The sequence below is a fragment of the Manis pentadactyla genome, chromosome 16 (assembly GCF_030020395.1).
Source record: "Manis pentadactyla isolate mManPen7 chromosome 16, mManPen7.hap1, whole genome shotgun sequence".
Lineage (NCBI taxonomy): Eukaryota > Metazoa > Chordata > Mammalia > Pholidota > Manidae > Manis > Manis pentadactyla.
In genome coordinates, this window is record NC_080034.1 from 74,444,761 (window position 1) to 74,469,703 (window position 24,943).

The 24,943-nt window shown below is 46.3% G+C and overlaps 2 protein-coding genes across 3 annotated transcripts in view; both read right to left on the reverse strand.

Annotated features, from left to right (window-relative positions):
- The window catches only part of LOC130681281 (collagen alpha-1(I) chain-like), a 43,920-nt gene extending 27,452 nt beyond the window's left edge, over nt 1–16,468 (reverse strand). Inside the window, exons 1-2 of the mRNA XM_057493920.1 lie at nt 16,331–16,468; nt 13,628–15,500 (exon numbers count right to left, since the gene is read on the reverse strand). Coding sequence (XP_057349903.1) covers nt 13,628–15,500; nt 16,331–16,468 — 2,011 coding nt within the window. The remainder of the gene's footprint in view (nt 1–13,627; nt 15,501–16,330) is intronic.
- On the reverse strand, nt 5,609–9,005 carry SOX4 (SRY-box transcription factor 4). Of its 2 annotated transcripts, XM_057493816.1 has the most exons (2): nt 7,594–9,005; nt 5,609–6,953 (listed from the first exon to the last, which is right to left on the reverse strand). In XM_057493816.1, the coding sequence occupies exons 1-2, from the start codon at nt 8,866–8,868 to the stop codon at nt 6,888–6,890; spliced, it is 1,341 nt and encodes a 446-aa protein (XP_057349799.1). In that variant the 5' UTR covers nt 8,869–9,005; the 3' UTR covers nt 5,609–6,887. The 2 variants fall into 2 exon arrangements, with proteins under 2 accessions (XP_057349799.1, XP_036732905.2); XM_036877010.2 differs by having other exon boundaries at nt 5,609–9,005.
- Nucleotides 16,469–24,943: the final 8,475 nt, after the last annotated feature.

Genomic DNA, 24,943 nt, shown 5'->3' on the forward strand with positions numbered 1-24,943 from the left:
CCTGTTTCTTGCAGTCACAGAGCCTGACAAATGTAAAGCCAGTAATACAGCAGTGAGAATGGGCCTGGTGAGTTCTAATGGGAAAAAAAGACCAAAGAAAAGTCCTCACGTTCATTTCAGTAGTGCTATAGCCCCTGTATTATCACCCTGTGGGGTTCAAGGCTGTGTCTGTAATTGTTTGGTTACTTAAAGCACGTATGTTATCACAGACTTGGTGTAGAAAGGTGAGCTCAGAATGATAATACGATTTGCAGATAACCCTTACACACAGGCGAAAATAGTCTCATCACTCTCTGGGGAGGGGGGGAATGATTGCTTCAAAGTTTGGTTTAATTTTTAATCTTAGCTTGCTTAATTAGACCAATCACTAACTTTTCTCCCCAACACCCATTTTGTGCCTAACCAGCTCCAGCACGGGAAAACTGCTGCAAACCTACGTCTCTAACGCTAAGACCTAGCAATTACGCTTCCAGGAGCCGCTCAAGAAAAACTCTCACATGTCTGCACAGATATAAAGATACAGTTACAACAATAAAAACTGGAAATCTTAACCAGCTTTTCTTTAATTTACTCGACCACAGGTATTAGTTTATAGAACACCTATTACTAGCTGGAGAAACACTATTTATTTGGGAATAGTGTCTGGGGGAGCCTATTTGGGAAATGCAAAGTACTTTTCACCTTTAGCAACACCTTCCCCCCACCCATTTTTTTTTCCCCTCCAGCTTCTGGATTCATCGAATCCTCACCCAAAAATCAAATTAAAACTTGGGAAATTCCCAAAGACAGGCTTCTGGACCTGCTTTTCCCAGGGGAAGGGACAGCCAGCAGGGTGTTCTGAGACTAACGCCCCTCACTTCCCAGGAACTTCAAATAAATTATTCAGTGCCTCAGAGGAGGACTGCAAACAAGAGCTAAAAGGCCCACCTCAGAGTGTGGGAAAGGGCAGGGAGGAAGCAAAGGCCAAGACTGAAGGTCAGGAGTTCCAGAAGAAGCTATTTTCACAGGTTGTAGGTGCTGAGCTGAGGAAGTTCGGACAAGCACTGGTGAGAAAGTGGCGATTAACCACACGGGCGCCAGGAGCCAACTGATTGTCACACAGGGCTTGGCTGCTTAGCCCTTAGAAAAGCAGTTACAGGCCCCGTGCCCTGTGGTCAGCCACCCCACTACACTGCCGGGCACTCACTGCCCAGAGCCTGCCAAGGTTCACGGGCACTGTCTTCCTCTGCCTCTTGCCTTTCAACGGCAGACTGTGTCAGAAAACAGCACATTCGATATGGGTTTGAGAACCAGTCCAAAGAATCATGTATTTGGGAAAATACCTAAGAAATCAAGCAGGCTAAATGATGATAAATAATACTGCATGCTTCTTCACTCATGTCCCACCCTTAAAAAAAAACCTCAGATGGAATATCATTTGAATGTCTTACATGGGATGCAAAGCAATTTTGTGTATTGGTGCACAGATGAGTTACAACTTTGTCCTTAAACAACACGTCTGCAGGGTGAGGAAGGCCCTGCCTGGAGCTTCCTGCCACGACTGGACTTAGGCCTGGCCTGAACTGAAACTCTCAGAAAGTAAAATAGCCTAAATTTATATCACCTGCATCTACTGACTGACACACGTGGAGGTGCGCTGTTAACTAAGGCACAAACCCAAACACAGCAGCCGGTCAAACAGCCCCCTGGGAAATACCGTTTGGCTAAGTGAGGTTTCTTTTTTTCTTCTTCTTCTTCTTTTTAACACTAAAAAGGAAAACAACATATGCAGGAAACCATAAAACCCTTCAACTTAACTGTAGCCAACGGTCAATCTCAGGATATAATGGGTAGGTTGTGGCCCTCTCTGTAAAGCGTGCGTGTGCACCTCTGAATAATTTCCAATTTCCTCACTTGCTAGAATTCTCTGCCTTTTTCACTCACTGTATTTATAGTTTTCTCTTCTCTTCTGCCTCAGTTACTTCTTCCAAAACTTGGTCCCCAAGTTCATCTTTTCTCTCTTAGGTAAAAAATATAAGAACATATACCTTCTGGAATATATATAGATATTCAACTCAGCTAATCACTTACACTGACTCCTTTACAGGGTGGTGGAAGGGCAGCCCTGGGAAAAGCCTGGCAGGTGGGAGGGCTGAAGGAAGTCAGAGGACAGCCAATCCGCCCAGTGGCTCCAAGGCCTTGGTTCAGCCTGTTTCTCTAGTACCGGCTGCGGAAGACGTCCATTTACTGCTAAATTTACTGGAAATCAGTGTGAGAGCCCAGGAGGCTCTTTCCCACTTCTGACCTCGTGACCTCAGACCAGTCAGGAACCACCCTCAATTTGATTTCTCCACGTCATGAAGGGAGCGATAATCCCTTGTGGTATATGCGTAGGGAGAAGAGGCGAAAACAACACCGGGACAGGGATTCTGACACTTCAGTGAGCACTGGAAGCACGTGAGGGGCTTCAGAGCCCCACCCCTGGCGTTTACTAGTCGCTGTCATCTGTCCTTAACGAGAATTTCCAGGTGATTCTGATGTGGAGGTTCATGTACCAGACTGGGAGACAGTGGCTTTGGGAATTTATGTCTGGAAGCATCTTCAGCGATGCTGGCACTGTGCTTTGTGTGTACATGTGTTACTTTGTGACATCCCATGGGGTGAGCTGCCAGCCTGTAATGAGCCCATACACGATGTAGGAGATGCTACATATGTATTCTCACTCAGTTCTCACAACAGCCCCGTGAGTTGGAGAGCATGCTTTCTTCTTTGTGTTTAATGGTTTGGAACATAAAGGGGCTAAGAAATGTAACTGAGGTCACTGAGCTAGTTGGTCTCAGGGCCAGCATTCTACCAGGCTGCACCAAGTCAGGGGATTCTCCTGACCTGTGGGCCAGACAGGCAAAGCGCTTGGAAGCTCTTCAGGCCCCACTGAAATGATGTGAATGTAAAGTGAACAAGAATTAAGCATTGATTATATGCAATGAACCAGGGAAGGCAAATCTGGGCACATAAGAAGCATGTAAGGCCTCATGCCTCCTCCAAGAACTCTATTCTAATAGGGCTGACCAGTTTGGCTATATTGGAGTTTGGCAAACGGTAAAGACAGGCTAAAATCATTTTGTGCAAGGCCATAAATAGCCACACATGAATTTTAATCTGGAAGGTCTGAAATTTAGCAGTCAGAACTGCCACACACAATGCCTGGACATGCTCCTCCCACAACCCCTCTCTACCTGAGCTTTCAACTGATGGCTAGAGAAAAGATCTAGGTGTATGGGGGTAATTTTCCAAGCAGAAATTGAGGGCTAGGGGTAAATGTTAATAAATACGGATTAGAGAGGTGTTCTATTAGGCATCAAAGGGGAAAAAAAGGCATAAAAACAAAACCACCAGCAAGAAACAGAAAGCTTACCAAACTTCCACCCTGAGATCCAAATGGTACAATGGATTTGTATTTCTAGCAGAATTCCTACTTTTCTTGGATGTACAGATCTTTCTAAAGGCCTCCTTAGGTCCTTACATCGTTTTAAATTTCAGATGAAACATTCTTGACCCCTAGAATTGCCCCTACCACGTTTTCTAACTCGTAGGTACCCTGCAAACACAGGAAATCCTAGGTGAGTACTGGTATCCATCTCCCAGCGCTCTGCTCTTTCTTCAGAACCCCTTAATCTTCAGTACCCCTGCCTGCCCCACCCTCACAGCAGTCTGAGCACAAATCCAAGACCTTTCAGGCACTCAGCCCCCCATATGCGTTTACAGTTCTTTATTTTTTTTCTTGGGACTTACAGGCACTCAACTAGGATTATTACTGGTTCACCCTTCTGACTGGAGCACAGGGCCAGAAGCAGTGTCTTAAAAGAAAAATGGCTTGATATTACTAAAAGAAAACCTTTCCCTATTGAAACCTTTCAAATTATCTGAAAGAAAAAGTCATAGTAAAGTGTTTGGTTTCTCAGGTTTATTATGCCTTATACCACCTAACACATAAGTATCCCTTTATGAATGAAAATCGATTCAGAAGAAAACACAAAAATGTTTCTTACATTTACTCTGTCACTTATGAGGAAGGACACACACATTCAACCTTTTACTTTTAAGGGAACGTTATCAAAATTCTTAAAGAAAATACTTGAGGCATTTGCCCCTACATGGAAAGTCAAGGGAAAATAAAACAGTTCCAGCAGAACCCTACAAAATATACCTTTAAAAAATGCATCATATGTTTCATTTATGTCACGGTTTAATACTTCGGATCTGAAAAAAAAACTAAACAATCATTATCATCGCTACAATGAACAAAAAGTTAAACGTAAGCACTTTTATAGAAGAGTTCTTCCTTCTGCAAAGGTTTTTGAAGAGACCTAAGACACCATGCTGTTTTCAGGTCTTTTTAAGAAACGAGGTATTACAATCGCAGAACACAAATACACTGATAGTAAACATATCAGAATACAGGAAAGAAAAATCTGGAAACTGGTAGCTATAGATCTTTAAAAGATGAGATTATGTTGAAAATAGTTATCCTCATTTGGAGGGGATTTATTGCTTTTCATTGAGCAAAAATGTTGCTTGTTTTGGATTACAGGTTCCAAAAATCTTTATTTGACTACACATTCCATGGTGAAGGTGCTTCCTTTCGTACAAGCAATCTTGATCATTAAAGGGTTATTTCCAAACACCTTTGCTTATTAACCCCTCCTCTCTCCAGTGCTGAAAAAACTAGAAGACACAGAAAGCACACATTTCTAATTCAACATTTGGAAGTGAAGATGGGTTTTGTTAGTTAATGGCAATTGTTAATCCTCAAAATAAACAGGAAATTGTGCTACTTGGCAAGTTGCAGGTCCCAAACCAAATACTAATGGGCTTTAGGAAATCCAAGATGCTTTCTCTCCTTGCATACAGGTCTCAACAATAGGGCTGTGCCAAGATGCTTATAAAAAGCCTAAATCTCCACGAGCTGAATGCTATTCAGATGGAGAGGGGGAGAGCTTTCCTCTTAGCCCTCCTGGAGCCAAGTTTCCAGGCCATCCCTGTTGTTACATTTCTCTTACAGTAACAACCATGTTGGGCGTGGCACAAAGCAGAGATTTCAGCACCGTGAGTCTTTCTGCTTTTGAGGAAAAAATGTATATAACTTTTACATTTCACAATGGGTTGATGCTTTCTCCTCCACAGTATATTGATAATTTAATCTGTGGAAAACAATTTTAGCCACTGCTAGATGGGAACTATGAGCAAGCCAAGGAGAAAGCAGCTTTAGGAAAATAAACTTAAAAAAAGGAGCAGCCAGCCAGTTTCATCTGTTAAAAAAATCTGTCCATGTTGCCCCTCCTCCTCTTTTTTTGAAATTCCAAGACAAAAGGCATTTATTTAAATGTGGTAAACTCAGAAAATTCCTAGAAGGCGTGTAGAGTTGACACATACTCAGCTGACGCCATCATTTCAGAGTCAGGGCCTGCCAAACCTACCGGAGAGGAACTTAGAATTCCTCAGTAAGATGGCATTTCACAGGCTTCTCTGATAACTTACTCGTTTCAAAGCTAAGGCAGATGGTGTAGTTTCTACACTGCAGGGCCCTCCCAATTTTAGGCTCTGGGCATAATAATGACAAAAGTCAAGATTTAGGGTTCAGTTCCAGCTGATTTTATTTCCTTCTCAAAAAAAGTTATTTACAGAAGGTATATATCAACAATCTGACAGGCAGTGAACTTGACATGATTAGCTGGTATGATTTTCTCTTTTTATCCCCCAAACATTGTTTTTTGTGGCCTTGAAGTTTAGGACAAATATTCTACACGGCATATTGCACAGGATGGATGGCAAAAAAAAAAAAGCTCAACAAAAACCCTTAACGGAACTGCCTTAAAAGGCAGGCTCCTAGTGCCTGTCATGTTATATTAAACATACATACACACAATCTTTTTGCTTATTATAATACAGACTTAAATGTACAAAGATGTTTTCCACTTTTTTCAATCTTTAAACACAACAGCTATAAACCTGAACACATATGCTATCATCATGCCATAAGACTAAAACAATTATATTTAGCGACAAGTAGAAAAGGATTAAATAGTCAAATACAAGAATGAAAAACGCAGTACATAGTGTCGCGAACTCAAATCGGCATTTAGATAGATCCAGTGGTTTAAACGGCACGTTTTTGCTTATAAAAAAAGTGCAAAAAAGATGTGGTTTACGAGTTAAAGCTACAGGATCCCTTTTTGTTGTAAATGCACCAGTATTAAAGCCTCTCGACAGAACAGTATTTTGTCTAAAAAATTTTGTTTTTCTTGAAGGCATAGTGCGTGTGGCTAATTCTACTCCCCTTTGTAGAAGACTGGGGTCGAGCGGGGGACACTGGTGGCGGGTTAAGGGATACTGTCACTTTAAGAAGCCTGCAGATTGAAGTGTAAACATGGAGAAATCAGGGGCTGATTTTTTAAACTGTGAGATATTAACCAGCCGCCCTATTATAAAATCAGGAAATCCAAACAGCGATTTACACCGATTAACACCCCCTTTATATATTTTTTACAAAAATACACTGAGAAAATAATCAAACGTTTTCATCTCTCTTGTCTTTTTTTGTTTTTTTAAAAGTGTCAAAAGTCTACATTTAAATATAAAAAATTAAAAGTTAAAACTCTAGCCCTTCAGTGAAGGAGACGTAAAATGGCGTGGGTAACGACAACTACCAAAAAAAAATTAAAAAATTAAAAAATAGAAAGAAAGAAAAAGGAAAAAGAAAAAAAAAGGAAGGAAGGAAGAAATAAAGGAAGGGAAAATTAAAAGGAAGCCAAAGAAAGGAAAGAAAAAAGGTTTAAAGTAAAAAAAAAAAAAAAACAATGTTTGGCCGGTATAAATACGTCCACATATAAAATGGCATCTAATTACATTTACAAGGAAACAAATACGAGGATGGAGCGTCGGTGAGGGAAGGAAACGCGTCTTCTCATGTACACCTGCAAGGAAGAAACACAGACACACCGAGAAAAAATTTGGTCCTGAATTGGTTTTTAAAGTCCAGCACAGATTTGAGTTGCGTCTGAATCCTTTAAAGAGTTAAGAATGAAAAAAAGCTGGTGATCATTTCGTCGCAGGAATCGAACATAGCGCCATCTATCCGCTTACTTACCTACACTACCCGGGAGGCCGCCCCCCAGCCGCGGCCGGAACCCGCGGGGACGGGGAACATGCTCTGGGGACCCGCCGGCCCGCCGCGCCTCCGCGGCGGGGTCCCTCGGCCCCGGCCCAGCCCGCGCCTCCCCGAGGCCCGCCGTCCGTCGGGCGCGGCCTCCGTCCTCCTCGGGAAGGGCTGCCGGGGCCGGAGGGCCAGTTCTCGGGCGCGCGGGGCCTCCTCCCTCCTCGCCCGACCGGCAAACAAAGCGAACCGAAACGAGAGCAGCGGGGGCCGAGGGGCGGCGCCCGGGAAGCCCGCCCGGCGGCGGGGCGCGGGCCGCCGGGGCTCCGCGCAGGGGCCGGGGCGCTCCCCGCGCCCGCGCCTCTCTGTCCGGCCCGGGCCCCGCGGCCCCCGCCTCAGTAGGTGAACACCAGGTTGGAGATGCTGGACTCCAGCCAGTCCCCCGAGATCATCTCGCTCACCTCGGGCGTGCAGTAGTCCGGGAACTCGAAGTGCGAGCCCGCGCCCGGCTCCAGGCTCAAGTCCAGGTCCCGGTCCAGCGCCGACGACGAACTGAAGCTGCCCAAGGACATGCTCTCAAAGTTTGAGCTGGGGTTCAGGTCGAGCGGGTCGTCCTCGAGCTCGTCGTCGGAGGACGAGGAGCCCGCGGACGAGCAGGCGGACGAGCGCGACGAGGCCGAGGAGGACGCGCGCGAGGGCGCGCTGGACGGGGCGGGCGAGGCGGCGCGCAGGCCGGCGTAGCTGCGGCCGTCGGCGGGCGACGAGGCGACGCTGCTGCGGCCGATCAAGCCCGGCCCTTCGGGCGAGCGGCCGGTGCCGCCCTCCTCGTACGGGCCCAGGGGGTCGCCGGGGTCGGCGCCCGCGCCCGCTCCGCCGACGGGCGGCGGCGACGCGCCCAGGCCGCCGAACAGGTAGACGCGCTTCACCTTGCGGTCGGCCGCGGGCTTGCCGGGCGCCGCGAGGCTGGCGCCGGCCGGGGCCGCCGCGGAGGCCGCGGCCGCGGCGCCGGGAGTCCGCGCCCTGAACAGCGCGTGGTGGTCGGCGGCGGCGGCGCCCAGGGGCAGCAGCGCGGCCGCCCCCGCCTGCTCGGCCGCCGCCTTCCCGCCGCCGCCCGCCAGGACCAGCTTGGCGTGCGGCTTGCCGCCCGCGCCGCCCGCGCCCTTGGAGCCGCAGCTCTTCTTCGGCGCGGCTTTGGCGCCGGCGCCGCCGCCCGCGCCACCCCCCGCACCGCCGCCACCCCCGTGGCCGCCGCCGCCGCCCCCGACCTTGTCTCCCTTCTCCCCGGTCTTGGAGGCGGCGGCGGCAGCGCCGCCGGCCCCGGCGTTGGCCGACTTCACCTTCTTCCTGGGCCGGTACTTGTAGTCGGGGTAGTCGGCCATGTGCTTGAGGCGCAGCCGCTCCGCCTCCCGGATGAACGGGATCTTGTCGCTGTCTTTGAGCAGCTTCCAGCGCTTGCCCAGCCGCTTGGAGATCTCGGCGTTGTGCATGTCGGGCGACTGCTCCATGATCTTGCGCCGCTCGATCTGCGACCACACCATAAAGGCGTTCATGGGCCGCTTGATGTGCCCGCTGGGCGTCTTGCACCAGCTCGGGTCGTCGGCCTTGCCGCCCGTGGAGGCGGTGGAGCCGGGCGTGGGCGACGAGGCGATGCCCAGCTCCAGGCCGGCGCCCGAGTCCGAGCTCTCGCCGGCCAGCAGCGCCTCCGTGTTCTCGGCGTTGTTGGTCTGCTGCACCATGGCCCCGACTCGGCGGGCGCCCACGCGCGCTCACACAATCGCGGCGGCCGCGGCGCGATCGCCGGGCCCTCCCGGCTCCCCGGGCAAGCGCGCGCCGAGGGGAAGGACGCGCGCGGCCCAGCCGGCCCGCAGCTCCGTGCGCGCGGAGGAGCCCCGAGAGCCGCGGGCAGCCGCACCCGCCGCCTGCGGGGCAGTTGTAGTTTCCAGGCTGGGGAGCGTCTCCCGGCCTCGCTCTCTGCCGCCGCGCGCTCTCACCGCGCCGCAGTGTGCGGTCTCCCGGCTCTGAGTCTGGAGACCGTGCCCGAGTGCAGAGGAGTTTCTTGAAGGCTGGTTTCTGGAGCTTCTTCCAGTGCAAGTTTCTCGCCGCCTCCCGGGCAAGTCTGTTTTGTTTTGTTTTTTTCTTCCCCCGAAGCGGTTGATCCCAGTTCACGAGCGCTCTCGGGAGCTCAGGAAAGCGACATAGTCTCTATCACTTAGTCCTTTGGCTACAATGCAAAGCAAAAAGGGTTCTGGCTCCAGGACTCTCTGAGGGCGGAATCAGAAGCAAGGAGTTTGTGCGATTGTTTTGTTGCAAGGTAGGAAGCCGAAAAGCCTTCGTGCAACAGACTGGCATGAATAAATGTGTGTTTCCCCCTCCCTCCTGCAAGAAGGGAGCTGGTAATGGCAGAGTTCCTCCAGGGCAGACTCTTAGAGAGCGTGCAAGCACTAGAGGCCGGGGGCGAAGCCAGCCTCTTGCCCGTACCCAGTTTCTCTCGCTGCAGCCTAGAGCAGACCCCAATTCCGCCCCGCGCCTCTTTATCCTTTCACAGTCTTGGCCGCAGCCAATCAGCCGCTGTAACCAACGCTTCCTCGTGCCAAGCCCCACCCCCGGGCTTCCCATTGGCTTGGAACCCGATGCAATAATAATCTCCGCGTGCAATGAGAAGCTCCAAATCTGACCTCATTCCAATTTACAGAGCAAACTTTTTAAAAGGGCTAGAAGTACAGCTGAGATTTCTGCTGCCTCTTTTTCCCTTTGCGTGAGTGTGTGTGTGTGTGTGTGTGTGTGTGTGTGTGTGTGTGTGTGTGTGTGTGTGTGTGTGTGTGTGTGTGTGTGTGTCTGGTGTGTGAAGAGGATGTTAATGCATGAAATTATTAAGGGGAGAGACGGAAATGTATTCTAACCATTATGTTAGATAACAAGGGGCTAGGGAGGGGGGGGGTAAGGGTGAAATACTGTAAATGGAAGCTTTCTGCTTAAAAGCCAAGTGATTATTTTTATTAGTTCTTTTCAGTATTGGAATAAAGACTCAGCCTCTAGTGCAAAAGCTGTTCCTCGGCTCCTTCATAAAGCAAAGGATGTAAAAAGGGGGAGGGAAAGCCCCAACAATAAATCAGTGGATATTGAAAACCATTAAGAAAGTGGTACCTAGACACCTGTCATCACAATTATTTTAACTTTAGGTACAGCATAGATGTTGATGTATTGTGTAAATCCCTTCAGAGCAATTTTGTGCTGTTTGCAGCAGGCAGATGATTTTTTTTTTGCAATAATTACTTGTTCTCGTAACCAAACAGGGGTTAACTATAGTTATTTAATGATTTAAGCTCTGCTATAAATCCTGGATAGCCCAAACAGAGGAGCTTTCCATTAGAACACACTAGGCAGTGTTCTGTAATTAACTCAATGGGAGAATTTCCAGAGTTTTGTATAAGATGACAATGTTGAATAATTGATTTTAATTTTTAAATAATTCTTTCCCACATTTTCAAAATTAAAGCTTGCTTTACTCTCCACTCTTCTCCCAAACCTCTTCTACCTCTTTCTTTATATCCTATATATTCCTGCTATACATCTGTTACTTGAATCAAGTGAAATAAAAAGCCAGGCAAAGAGAAACTGTACAAGGATGTGGTAACTGGTAGCAGAAGAGAATGGAACCTCTGGATTTCTGTTGCACCTGGATGCTAGTCCCCTTACTGGTTTTATAGCGGCATGTGACCAAGTCTGTTTTCCTCATCTTTTGATAAGGGAACACTAGGAGCTAGTTTATATATATATAGGGTTGTTGTGAGGGCTCACTGAGCCCTCATGAATGTTATTATCCTTCCCCTGGTAATTCAGATGCCAGAGACATTCCTTCTAGTAGCAGCAGCATGTTGTTAAGGAGACCAAAATTAAGGATGGTCACAGATGTGAATCATACAAGGACAATATTGACAACCCTGTTGTTCTAATGATTTTACAAGAAAGGAACTTAGTCAAGAGCCTTGTGGAGAATGTGGCAAAGAAAAGGTGCCTGGGTTTCAGAATACATCTTAATTTGGCCACAATTACCTCTATTCCAAGGTCTGAAAATTAAGAATTCTAGTAAAAATTGGTCTTCTGTAACACAATAACAGTTAAGTGTTTTTGACAGACCAATGATAAGTGGATAGACAGGATGAACCTAACATAATTAAGTAGGCTTTCTATGCAAATCAGACTAGTGTTAGACAAATTTCTATTTATCTTGTCAAACTTTTAAAGTACATCGACTGGCAAGAGGCCCAGGTTGTCAGATATAGAATTTTACTGAAAAGATCACCCTTTGGAGATATCTGGATCTCTAAGGATCATCTGCAAGCAAGAATATTTTTGCAAGTAAAAACAAGTAATTTTTGGCCATTAGCTACCCAAGTTACATACTTTTTCTCTTGGAAGGGGAAAATTCTTAAGCACCCAGAAATCCCACTGAAAAAATCCATTTTGCATGTAATATAAAATAAAAAATCCTGTTTTGGTATGCAAACCAAAACACACTCCTGAATGTTATGACATAAATACTTTAAGAGGTCTGGCATTTATAAAACCAGTATTTTCACTAGAATAAAAAAGAAAATGCCATATATTGGGGATTTGTATCAACTCATGATTTGGGGATGTAACTTGGTAGTGATCATTTAGTCAAAGGAGAGCATCAATATAACTGACCATATTTCTAAAGCTGTGTATGCTTTCACCACTGAATATGATGGGGGGAAAGTGGAAGTTAATCAAAGCAGCCATAGTAATTTTGTTTATGCTTATAGCATACAGATTTTCTAAAAGTGTATACGAAAAAACCCAGCTCCTAGCCTATTTTTGTTGTTAGATGTATTTTCTGTATTTCAACAAATGCAATAGATTTTAAGACACACTGTATTTACATGCAAGTAAGGAAATAACAGTCAGTGAAGTTCTTAGAACTGAAGAAATATAGTATTAGTAATTTTCATTCACTTTGTAAGATTACTATAGTTTATATGAGTGCTTAGACTTTTGAAGTAGGTTTGTTCTTATCTGTTAGTAGTTCTGTTAAAATGTAAGAAAACATGTGACAAATGGCCTTTTATTAAAGCCATCTTTCTCACCCACAGAGTAAGTACATGCATGCTATAATGTATTGGGCCTCTGAATATCAAACAATGAGAAAAGATGTGTGTTCTCCTTACTTAACTTCACATGCTTTGTAACCAGTTCTCCATGACTGACATGTTTTTTCCCCAAATACCAGATACTTGGTGGCCCTTACTGAATCAGTACTCAGTGTTCCCTCTGCTGGCTTTGCAGTACATGGAGTAATTCTTAGTGCCACTCTTTAAGCCACATTCAAAATAAACTAAGATAATTTTGCAAGAAAAGAAATCTTGTTTTAGAATAATAAAGTGTCTTTATTAACAGTGATGTTAGACATTTCAAATTTTGAATCGAGGTAAATATTTTCTTATTTTCCATTAAAGAATGGAATTCTATTTGAGATCTAATATGTTAATTAATTTATTCTGTTCTCACATACCTGCACAACATAAAGTCTCATAAAGCCATAAAATGGTATGGGGTACAGACAGAAATAAGATTCTATCCCACTGCTTAATATATTCCTGTAGTATGGGGGTGGGGGTGAACCTGAAGGAAAATTAACAAATCTCCTGGATTTGCACTGATTGCAAGATTTTGTCTTGCCTTGGATATAGAAATAATTATTGTAGGATCTGGTCTGACCTGGTAAGTGCTCAGTTTAAATAAAGTAAAGGGGGGTGGGGACCACCAACCTTTTTCACTTTAGCAGACAGGAAAGAAGCCCTGGGAAATTTGTTGTCATTGGCCTTTGTCAGCAGAAAGGCCGCAGGCTTTTCGGTTCTGCACCCTCAGTAAAAGAACCCTCCGACGGCGGGCTGGCATTACTTCTTGATCAAGCAGACAAACATACCTTGCCCTTCAACCTTTGCGGCTGATGAAGTTGTGTTAGAACTGGACTTGTCTTTCAGGGGATGCATTGAAAAATAATATACGGAAGTAATTCTTATTTGCAAAATATCAAAAGAGGATTCTGGGTAAAATGAAATCCAAGGTTTTTACTCCTAGGAACCCCACATTCCTAATGATTTTTATCACTCTCTCCTCTCCTTACCAGCAACTACCACCTGGGAGGCTTCAGTAAGCCCTTCACACCAGTGCCAACTCTTTCCCTCCCTCTCCGTTTTCCCCTGAGAACAAGCAGAAAATGAGTGTGTGCTGGGCGGTAGATCTGAAGCATGAACAGCAGCCTCTGCCCCGTCTCTCGGGGCGGAGGCAGGGCACACCCCCGGGAGCCCAGCTGCCCGGCCTGCAGCCGGCTCCCCCCACCGGGGCAGGGTCGCCCGCCAGGTGGCAGCGCCGAGCCTCCCGCGCGCTCGGGAGGCCGGGAAAACGCGGGGAGGCTCGGGCGCGCGCTCCCCCTCCTCTCTCCCGAAGCCGTGTCGTCCGCCCCCGTTCTACCTTCTTTGGGGAGCAGTTTGAGCGATCGGCGGTGCGCGGGGCGTGTCAGTGAAAGCTGGATATTTCTCCCCAAGGCAAAGTTTAGGGCCGCCGGCCGCCGCCTCCCGTTCACTCCCGTGAGCCCCGGAGGCCGGGAAGGCTCAGCCGGCGCGTTCGGATCCTCGAACTGACCCCGGGAGGCGATCCGCCGCCGCGGGGGTCCCTTCCTGCCCCGCCGGGGCACGGCCCTCCCCCGCGCGCTCCGCCTCCCGCCGCCGCGGCCGCCCCCGCCCCCCCGCGACGGGCCGGAACAGGCTGGAGCCGGCTGAGGCTGTGCTTCACGGAGGAAGGCCCTTCCCACCCGAGCGTGTTCCGGGCGGTGCTGTCCGGGGCCTTCTTCCAGCCGCCGGCCTGTCGGGGTCGCGACCTGGGAAGGAGCTGCAGGCGCGCAGCCCAGGGAGGCGCCCCGCGCCTCCGCCCCGCCCCAGAGCCAGCCTGGCCCTTGGCGGCGGGGCCCGGTTCCGTCCCTGACCGGAACCCGCGGCCGCCTGCGCCCGGACGCCGACGGGCTCCCGGCGCGCTGTGCCTCGGGTCCCGCGCTGCGGCCGGCAGGCGACCTCGTCCCGGGCCGGGCACCGCCTGCCCGGTCCCCGCGGGCCGAGGCCCCACGGAGCGCGCGGCTGCCCGACCCCCTCAGGAGAGTGCGCGGGGCGGGGGCAGGGCAGAGCGCCAGGCCAGGCGGGTGGGCAGCTGGCTGCCCGAATCCTCCAGCGCCTGCTGCCCCGGGACGCGGAGGTGCAAGCGCGTCTCGGAGCCCCCGTCGCCCCTCGCAGGTGCCAGGACGGCAGGGCGGTGGGGGCCGGCGGCGCGCGCCCCAGGGTGCACGCGACGTCCCCAGTGATCGGCCCCTGGGTTCAGGCCCGAGAGGAGGAAGCTGATGGCAGGTAGATGTCAGGCTGCGCCCACGCGGTCTCCAGGGGAAGGGGTTCTCCTTGCTCTGTTCCCCTGGGGTTCGCGTGTCTCTGCCTTTCCGCAGGCAGCGCGTCAGCCAGGCCGGGGACAGGCGTCCTGTGGGCCTGCCTACCCAGCCGCGAGCGCCCCAACGCCGGCCCAGCAGACCCCGCCCGCGGTGTGGAGGGGCGCGCACCCCACGGGATCCCCACCCCCAAGCCGACAGCCAGGGCGACGCACCTCGGCTGGAGCCCCGGGGTGAGACGGCTGTGTCACCGACGGAAACGTGCTTGAACAAGAGCAAAGCCAAGCCCCCGTTAGCAACCAGCTGCGTCGCAGTCGGGGGTGGGCGAGGGTGGGCTGGGGCGGTGCGTCTGCCGGGCAGGCCGAGCCGCCGGGAAGTGGGCCAGGGGCGCGAGGCGAAAGGCTCGATGGAGAGGAAGGCGCTAGACTGGGGAGGGGAGGGCCTGGGGACGGCGCCGGCCGCCGGGGGACACGGGTCAGCGGAGAGGCAGGCGGCCGGCGCAGACCCCGGGGCTGCGCCCGCCCTGATCCCCTCGCCCGCAGCGCTGCGCTCCCGGACCCCGCTGCGGCGCCACGGCCGGGGTGGCGTAGGCGGCGGAGAGGGGGCCGCTGGGTTGGGAGGGGCGGCGGGGCCGGGACCAAAGACCTCGGGGCCTGGGGCGCACCGCGAGGGCTGCGCCCCTGGCAGCGGCCCGTCCTCTGCTCCGGGCTCACCGCCTCCCGGGCCTGGGTGTGGGCCTGCGGAGATAAGGGTCCCGCCCGGGAGAGGGTGGCTCCTCGTCCACCGCGGCAGGACGCAGCCGGCCAACGTCTGTGGGCCTGCGTCGCTCGCGCTATGCGCCGAGCGCCTCCGGCCCGTCCAGCGCTGAGCCCGGGGCTGCGCCGTCTGTTCTGTTACACCGCAGACCAGAAAAGAACCCTGTGGTTATTGTCTGGTAAGTTCACAATTCGAACACCCTGTAAGCAAATTCACTCTGCCAAGGAGGGTGTTGAAGTGCTAGGTCCGGCAGAGAATGGTCCGAAAGGTCTGAATTTTTTTCACTGCTTCCGGAAGCAAGAGACGCCACCCCCAGCCCGCTTGCTTCCCGTCCCGCAGTATCACAGCAGATACCAAGATTTACAGTAACAACTGAAGAAGTAATTTAGTAACAACCTGACTCGCAGGGTTCACAAATAACTGAAGTCTAGTCCTTAAACACACTCAACTCATTGATTTCAAATATAAGACCCAAAACGCTGTGTCTTCCAACAATTATTCTGTCACGGACAGTATAACCTACCATATGCCTGATATTAAAAAACACACACACACACACATAATGCTCAAAGTATGAAATAAAGGAGAAATGCAAGGTACATAGTTTATATACAACATATATTTCAAATGTAACATGCTCAGGCTCTGTTTTACCAGGACACCCCAAAATGTTTAAAATCCTCCCTAGGGAGTACAGTGGGTACCAGGAATGTACTAAATAATGGGGATGCTATTGATATCCTAAATTCTTAGATTCACAGTCGATATAGATTTTTTTTTTTTGAAGAATGGAGATGGTAAATTCTTTCAATAAATCGATGTAATCAGCTCCTCGTATTCCTGCTTTCATGCCCCACCCCTCCTCGCCCATTGACTGTGGATTTGATCACATGCCTTGCCTAGGCCAGTTGGGGCTTTAGTAAGCATGACCCAGAGGGTCGGTAAGGGCCTGTGCCGGGGCTTTCCCCACTTGAATTCAGGAGAGCGCCTGCTGTGAAGAAGCTGCTCTGACGTCCTGGAGGATGGAGGTCCCCTGGGGAGAACAGGATGCGCTGCCACTTTGAGCATCGGGACAGGTGCCTGAGGCCCTCTTGGACTTCAGTAGGGCTGTCAGATGACCGCAGCCCCATGAGTGGTCGTGGATGAGTCCAGCAGTAGAACCACTAAGACAGCCACAGAACTATGAGAACAATAAACCACTGTTCTAAGTCTCTCTGTGTCGGGTGGTTTGATAGGCAGAAATCACAGTATTAATACCACGTGATCGATGCCAAAATACAAACCCACCCAAGGTTATGTTTTTTAAAAAAATTCATCGAGTATAATCGACCTATAACATACTAGTTTCAGGTGTACAGCACAATGATTTGATGTTGATATACTAAAATGATCGCCACAGTAAGTCTAGTTAACATCCATCACCACACAGTTTTAAAACTTCTTTTCCTACTGATGAAAACACTTAAAACCTACTCTTATCAACTTTCAAATATGCAATACAGTATTAACTACAGTCACCATGCTGAATATCATATCCCATGATCTATTTATTTTATAACTGGAAGTTTGAAGCTTTTGACCCTGTGCTACATTTTATACCCTGTCCTCCCCGTCGCCTCTGGCAACCACCAACCTCTTAACTGTTGTTTTGGATTCCACATGTAATACAGTATTTGTCTTTCCTTGTCTAACTTTCTTCACTTAGCATGATGTCTTCAAGGCCCATTCCTGTTGTTCCAAATGGCAATCTTTCATTCTTTTTTATGGCCAAATAGTATTGCATAAATACCACGTTATTTTTTTTATGAGTTTTATATTTTTATTTTGTTATCTGTTAGTACGAATAGGCTCACATTCATACATTTTACAGAATTTATATGAGGAAAGAAATTTCATCTTAAAAGCATTTCTAACAAGCAATGCAACTCTGCATTGCATATTATAACCAAACAATATTTTACTCTTGTGGTTCACCCTCAAATACCAAATGCTCCAATGCCTGTTAGTTTTACTACATCTGTAAGGCAACAGTGCAGAAAAGAAAAAAACCCAATGGCTATTGATCTAGATATTTTGAACAAATTAGTCACCAGGACCTTACAGAACATTGGAGCAAAGTTCTGGCCAATAAACATCACTTACTTGAAAAAATAAGGTAAAGCTTATTGGCAAAACTGGAATCTCACCGACACTATTCACTGTTTTGTTGTCAGACTTTACTATTCAGCCTCACACAAGGAGGTTTAATTATTGACTTTCTTTCTTAAAAATTCATTTTGTTATCATTAATCTACAATTACATGAAGAACATAATGTTTACTACACGCCCCTCTTCACCAAGTCCCCCCGACAAACCCCATTACAGTCACTGTCCATCAGCGTAGTAAGATGCTGTAGAATCACTACTTGTCTTCTCTGTGTTGCACAGCCCTCCCTGTGCCCCCACCCACATGATACATGCTAATCGTAATGCCCCCTTTCTTTTTCCCCGCCCTTATGCCTCTCTTCCCACCCATCCTCCCCAGTCCCTTTCCCTTTGGTAACTGTTAGTCCATTCTTGGGTTCTGTGATTCTGCTGCTGTTTTGTTCCTTCAGTTTTTCTTTGTTTTTATACTCCACAGATGAGTGAAATCATTTGGTATTTCTCTTTCTCCACTTGGCTTATTTCACTGAGCATAATACCCTCTAGCTCCATCCATGTTGTTGCAAATAGTAGGATTTGTTTTCTTCTTATGGCTGAATAATATTCCATTGTGTATATGTACCACATCTTTATCCATTCATCTACTGATGGACACTTAGGTTGCTTCCATTTCTTGGCTATTGTAAATAGTGCTGTGATAAACATAGGGTGCATCTGTCTTTTTCAAACTGGGCTGCTGCATTCTAAGGGTAAATTCCTATAAGTGGAATTCCTGGGTCAAATCGGATTTCTATTTTGAACTTTTTGAGGAACCTCCATACTGCTTTCCACAATGGTTGAACTAATTTACATTCCCACCAGCAGTGTAGGAGGGTTCCCCTTTCTCCACATCCTCGCCAACATTTGTTGTTGTTTGTCTTTTGGATGGTGGCGATCCTTACTGGTGTGAGGTGATATCTCATTGTGGTTTTAATTTGCATTTCTTTGATGACCAGCGATGTGGAGCATCTTTTCATGTGTCTGTTGGCCATCTGAAATTTTTCTTTGGAGAACTGTCTGTTCAGCTCCTCTGCCCATTTTTTAATTGGATTATTTGCTTTTAGTTTGTTGAGGCGCATGAGCTCTTCATATATTGTGCACATCAACCCTCTATCAGATCTGTCATTTATGAATATATTCTCCCATACTGTAGGGTACCTTTTTGTTCTATTGATGGTGTCCTTTGCTGTACAGAAGCTTTTCAGCTTGATATAATCCCACTTGTTCATTTTTGCTATTGTTTCCTTTGCCTGGGGAGATATGTTCATGAAGGATTCACTCATGTTTATGTCCAAGAGATTTTTGCCGATGTTTTTTTCTAAGAGTTTTATGGTTTCATGACTTACATTCAGATCTTTGATCCATTTCGAATTTACTCTTGTGTATGGGGTTAGTGATCCAGTTTCATTCTCTTACATGTAGCTGTCCAGTTTTGCCAGCACCATCTGTTGAAGAGACTGTCATTTCCCCATTGTATGTCCATGGCCCCTTTATCGTATATTAATTGACCATATATGTTTGGGTTAATGTCTGGAGTCTCTATTCTGTCCCACTGGTCTGTGGCTCTGTTCTTGTGCCAGTACCAAACTGTCTTGATTACTGTGGCTTTGTAGTAGAGCTTGAAGTTGGGGAGCAAGATCCCCCCCACTTGGATCTTCCTTCTCAGGATCGCTTTGGCTATTTGGGGTCTTTGGTGTTTCCATATGAATTTTTGAATTATTGGTTCCAGTTTGTTGAAGAATGCTGTTGGTAATTTGATAGGGATTGCATCGAATCTGTATTTTGCTTTGGGCAGGATGGCCATTTTGATGATATTAATTCTTCCTAGCCAGGAGCATGGGATGAGTTTCCATTTGTTAGTGTCCTCTTTAATTTCTCTTAAGAGTGTCTTGTAGTTTTCAGGATATAGGTCTTTCACTTCCTTGCTTAGGTTTATTCCTAAGTATTTTATTCTTTTTGATGCAATTGTGAATGGAATTGTTTCCCTGATTTCTCTTTCTATTGGTTCATTGTTAGTGTATAGGAAAGCCACAGATTTCTGTGTGTTAATTTTGTATCCTGGAACTTTGCTATATTCTGATATCAGTTCTAGTAGTTGTGGAGTGGAGTCTGTAGGGTTTTTTATGTACAATATCATGTCATCGGCAAATAGTGACAGTTTGACTTCTTCTTTACCAATTTGGATTCCTTGTATTTCTTTGTTTTGTCTAATTGCTGTGGCTAGGACCTCCAGTACTATGTTGAATAACAGTGGGGAGAGTGGGCATCCCTGTCTTGTTCCCGATCTCAGAGGAAAAGTTTTCAGCTTCTCACTGTTCAGTATGATGTTGGCTGTGAGTTTATCATATATGGCCTTTGTTATGTTGAGGTACTTGCCCTCTATACCTATTCTGTTGAGAGTTTTTATCATGAATGGATGTTGAATTTTGTCAAATGCTTTTTCAGCATCTATGGAGATGATCATGTGGTTTTTGTCTTTCTTTTTGTTGATGTGGTGGATGATGTTGATGGATTTTCGAATCTTGTACCATCCTTGCATCCCTTGGATGAATCCCACTTGGTCATGGTGTACGATCCTTTTGATGTATTTTTGAATTCAGTTTGATAATATTTTATTGAGTATTTTTGCATCTACATTCATCAGGGATATTGGTCTGTAATTTTCTTTTTTAGTGAGGTCTTTGCCTGGTTTTGGTATTAGGGTGATGTTGGCTTCATAGAATGAGTTTGGGAGTATTCCCTCCTCTTCTATTTTTTGGAAAACTTTAAGGAGAATGGGTATTATGTCTTCTCTGTATGTCTGATAAAATTCCGAGGTAAATCCATCTGGCCCGGGGGTTTTGTTCTTGGGTAGTTTTTTGATTACCACTTCAATTTCTTTACTGGTAATTAGTTTGTTTAGATTTTGTGTTTTTTCCTTGGTCAGTCTTGGAAGGTTTGTACTTTACTAGGAAGTTGTCCATTTCTTCTTGGTTTTCCAGCTTGTTATCATATAGGTTTTCATAGTATTCTCTAATAATTCTTTGTATTTCTGTGGGGTCCGTCATGATGTTTCCTTTCTCGTTTCTGATTCTGTTGATGTGTGTTGATTCTCTTTTTATCTTAATAAGTCTGGCTAGAGGCTTATCTATTTTATTTATTTTCTCAAAGAACCAGCTCTTGGTTTTATTGATTTTTTTCTATTGTTTTATTCTTCTCAATTTTATTTATTTCTTCTCTGATCTTTATTATGTCCCTCCTTCTGCTGACGTTAGGCCTCATTTGTTCTTCTTTTTCCAATTTCAATAATTGTGACATTAGACTATTCCTTTGGGTTTGTTCTTCCTTCTTTAAATAGGCCTGGATTGCTATATACTTTCCTCTTAAGACTGCTTTCACTGCGTCCCACAGAAGTTGGGGCTTTGTGTTCTTGTCATTTGTTTCCATATATTGCTGGATCTCCATTTTAATTTGGTCGTTGATCTATTGATTACTTAGGAGCATGTTGTTAAGCCTCCATGTGTTTGTGGGCCTTTTTGCTTTCTTTGTAGAATTTAGTTCTAGTTTTATACCTTTGTGGTCTGAAAAGTTGGTTGGTATAATTTCAATCTTTTTGAATTTACTGAGGCTTTTTTGTGGCCTAGTATGTGGTCTATTCTGGAGAATGTTCCATGTGCACTTGAGAAGAATGTGTATCCTGTTGCTTTTGGATGTAGAGTTCTATAGATGTCTATTAGGTCCATCTGTTCTAGTGTGTTGTTCAGTGCCTCCGTGTCCTTACTTATTTTCTGTCTGGTGGATCTGTCCTTTGAAGTGAATGGTGTGTTGAAATCTTCTAAAATGAATGCATTGCATTCTATTTTCTCCTTTAGTTCTGTTAGTATTTGTTTCACGTATGCTGTTGCTCCTGTGTGGGTGCATATATATTTATAATGGTTATATCCTCTTGTTGGACTGACCCCTTTATCTTTATGTAATGTCCTTCTTTATCTCTTGTTACTTTCTTTGTTTTGAAGTCTATTTTGTCTGATACTAGTACTGCAACACCTGCTTTTTTCTCCCTGTTGTTTGCACGAAATATCTTTTTCCATCCCTTGACTTTTAGTCTGTGCATGTCTTTGGGTTTAAGGTGAATCTCTTGTAAGCAGCATATAGATGAGTCTTGTTTTTTTAATCCATTCAGTGACTCTATGTCTTTTGATTGGTGCATTCAGTCCATTTACATTTAGGGTGATTATTGATAGGCATGTACTTATTGCCATTGCAGGCTTTTGATTCGTGGTTTAAAAAGGTTCAAGGTTAATTTCCTTACTGTCTAAGAGTCTAACTTAACTCACTTAGTATACTGTTACAAACACAATTTAAAGGTTCTTCTCTGTTTCTCCTCCTTTTTCTTCCTCCGCCATTCTTTATGTATTAGGTATCATATTCTCTACTTTTTGTCTATCCCTTGATTGACTTTGGGGATAGTTAATTTAATTTTGCATTTGCTTCATAATTAGCTATTCTATTTTCTTTACTGTTATGTTATTACCTGTGGTGGCAGCTATCCAACCCTAGGAACACTTCCATCTATAGCAGTCCCTCCTAAATAGACTGCAGAGATGGTTTGTGGGAGGTAAACTCTCTCAGCTTTTGCTTATCTGGAAATTGCTTAATCCCTCCTTCAAATTTAAATGATAATCTTGCTGGATAAAGTAATCTTGGTTCCAGGCCCTTGTGCTTCATGGCATTAAATACATCCTGCCACTCCCTTCTGACCTGTAAGGTTTCTGCTGAGAAGTCTGACGTTAGCCTGACGGGCTTTCCTTTGTATGTGATCTTATTTCTGCCTCTGGCTGCTTTTAACAGTCTGTCCTTATCCTTGATCTTTCCCATTTTAATTACTATGTGTCTTGCTGTTGTCTTTCTTGGGTCCCTTGTGTAGGGGGATCTGTGGATCTCCATGGCCTGAGAGACTATCTCCTTCCCCAGATTGGGGAAGTTTTCAGCAACTACCTCTGCAAAGACACTTTCTAACCCTTTTTCTCTCTCTTCTTCTTCTTCTGGTATCCCTATAATGCGAATGTTGTTCCGCTTGGATTGGTCACACAGTTCTCTCAATATTCTTTCATTCTTAGAGATCCTTTTTTCTCTGTGTGCCTCAGCTTCTTTGCATTCCTCTTCTCTAGTTTCTGTTTCATTTATTGTCTCCTCCACCGTATCCAACCTGCTTTTAATACCCTCCATCGTGCTCTTCAACGATTGGATCTCCGACCTGAATTCATTCCTGAGTTCTTGGATGTCTTTCCATACCTCTGTTAGAATGTTGTTTATTTTTATTTTGAACTCCCTTTCAGGAAGAGTCACGAGGTCCATATCATTTAAATCTTTCTCGGGAGTTGTATTAATAATTTTACTCTGGACCAGGTTCCTTTGACGTTTCATGGTTGTATATGGCGCCCTCTAGTGTCCAGAAGCTCTATTCTGGAGCTGCTCAGCCCCTGAAGCAATGTCGGGGGTCACAGGGGAGCGGTACTGGGGGTAGGAAAGAGCTGTTCCCCGCCTCCCGGCTCCTGTGCCTGTCTCCACTGCCTGAGCCAGTGGGCCAGGCACACAGGTGTAAGCTTTTGTCCCAGAGCAGCCGGATATGGATCCCTGCTTTCCACAAGCAGCCGGAATCCCAGTCTCCCCGGGAGCTCTGCCTGTATTAACTTTCCAGCCCGGTAGTCATGCGAGTCTCATGAAAGCACCATGAAATGTAGGTTTTTGCTCCCAGAGCAGATCTCCGGAGCCAGGTATTCAGCAGGCCCAGGCCTCCACTCCCTCCCTGCTCTGTTTGTCTTCCTCCCGCTGGTGAGCTGGGGTAGGTGGGGGCTCAGGTTCTGGGAGCCACAGCTCCGGTACATTACCCCGTTCGCTGAGGTCTGCTCTTCTCCAGGTGTGTGCAGTCTGACGCGTCCTCTTTCCTGTTGCTCTCTCAGGATTAGTTGCGCCAATTAAATTTCCTAATTGTATCCAGTTTTAGGAGGAAGCCTCTGTCTCTCCTCTCATGCCGCCATCTTTAATCCTCTCTCAAATACCACGTTATTTTTATCCATCCGTCCATCCATGGACACTTGTAAATTGTTTCCATATCTTGGCTTTTATAAAAAATGCTTTGAGGGGCGTATGTATCTTTGAGATAGTAATTTTGTTTCTTTTGGATAAATACCCAGAAGTGGAATTGCTGGATCATTCAGTATTTCTATTTTTAATTTTTTCAGAAACCTCCATACTGTTTTCTACACTGACTGCACCACTTACACTTACATTCCCACCAACAGTGCAGAGTTCCCTTTTCTCCACATCCTCACCAACACTTGTTATATCTTATCATTTGGATAGTGGGCATTCTGACTGGTGTGAGGTGATGTCTCATTGTGGTTTTGGTTTGCATTTCCCTGATGATTAGTGATGTGGAGCATCTTTTCATGTGCCTATTGGCCATCAGTATGTCCTCTTCAGAAAAATTTCTACTAAGATCCTCTGCTCACTTGTTAATCAGGGTTTTTTTTTTGCTGTTGAGTTGTGTAAATTCTTTATGTATTTTGGATACTAATCCCTTGTTACATATATCACTTGTAAATATTTCCCCCAATTCAGGGGATTGCCTTTTCATTTGGCTGGTTTTTCCCTTTGTTGTGCAGCAGCCTTTGTTCTGATGTGTCCCATGTGTTTATTTTTGCTTTTGTTGCCTTTGTTTTTGGTGTCAGATCAAAAAAATCATCACCAGGACTGATGTCGGGGAGCTTAGCTCCTGTGTTTTCTTCTAAAAGTTTCATGGTTATCTTTTCTTAGTGACTCCAGATCTTCATTATGACTTCAAAGACTATATTCATGAATGCCCACAGTAGATACAGGGGTTAGGACTTGAATAACCCCAAACATCTTATCTGCTCCACTTGCAATTTTTATACTTTGGTCATTTACCAGGTTTCCCTGTAATTCTTTGTCCCCTCAGGAGGCCAGCTGCTCACCAACACTGTTGTTTTTTTATCCCTGCCACTCCTTCTGCTGTCAGTGACTTTTTCTGGCTATTTATATTCTCTCCACCCTCCCCCCCCCCGTTTTTTCCATCTGCCTGGTCTCATTTCTCTCCATTTTCTGTCATGCCTTCAGGATTTATTTATTTATGGTCAGTAATTACTAAGCCTTCAATAATTTGCTTCTTTAGCTTAGCTTGGCTTTTTTCTGCATTGCTTCTGCTTATAAATTCCTTTTAATCAACTTTTGGGGGTTGTATAAGTATCAGTTATATAAGTATCAACTCTCTAGACCCTGGAAAAGTGGAGTCATATACGCAGAGTGTAATTCTAATGCCGTGGGTTGTATCTTAGGGTTCTCCAGAACCAGCAGGCAATTAGATAAATAGACAGACAGACAGAGAGTCCCAGGATTTTTAGTCAGCAAGTTGGAGACCAGA

Bases quoted from the DNA above. Each gene is read 5' to 3' on its own strand.
- SOX4 (XM_057493816.1), bottom strand. From the start codon at position 8,868: ATGGTGCAGCAGACCAACAACGCCGAGAACACGGAGGCGCTGCTGGCC. The intron at 6,954-7,593 runs GTGAGCGAGATG...TCTTCCTTGCAG, and splicing joins CGGACTACTGCACGCCCGAG to GTGTACATGAGAAGACGCGT.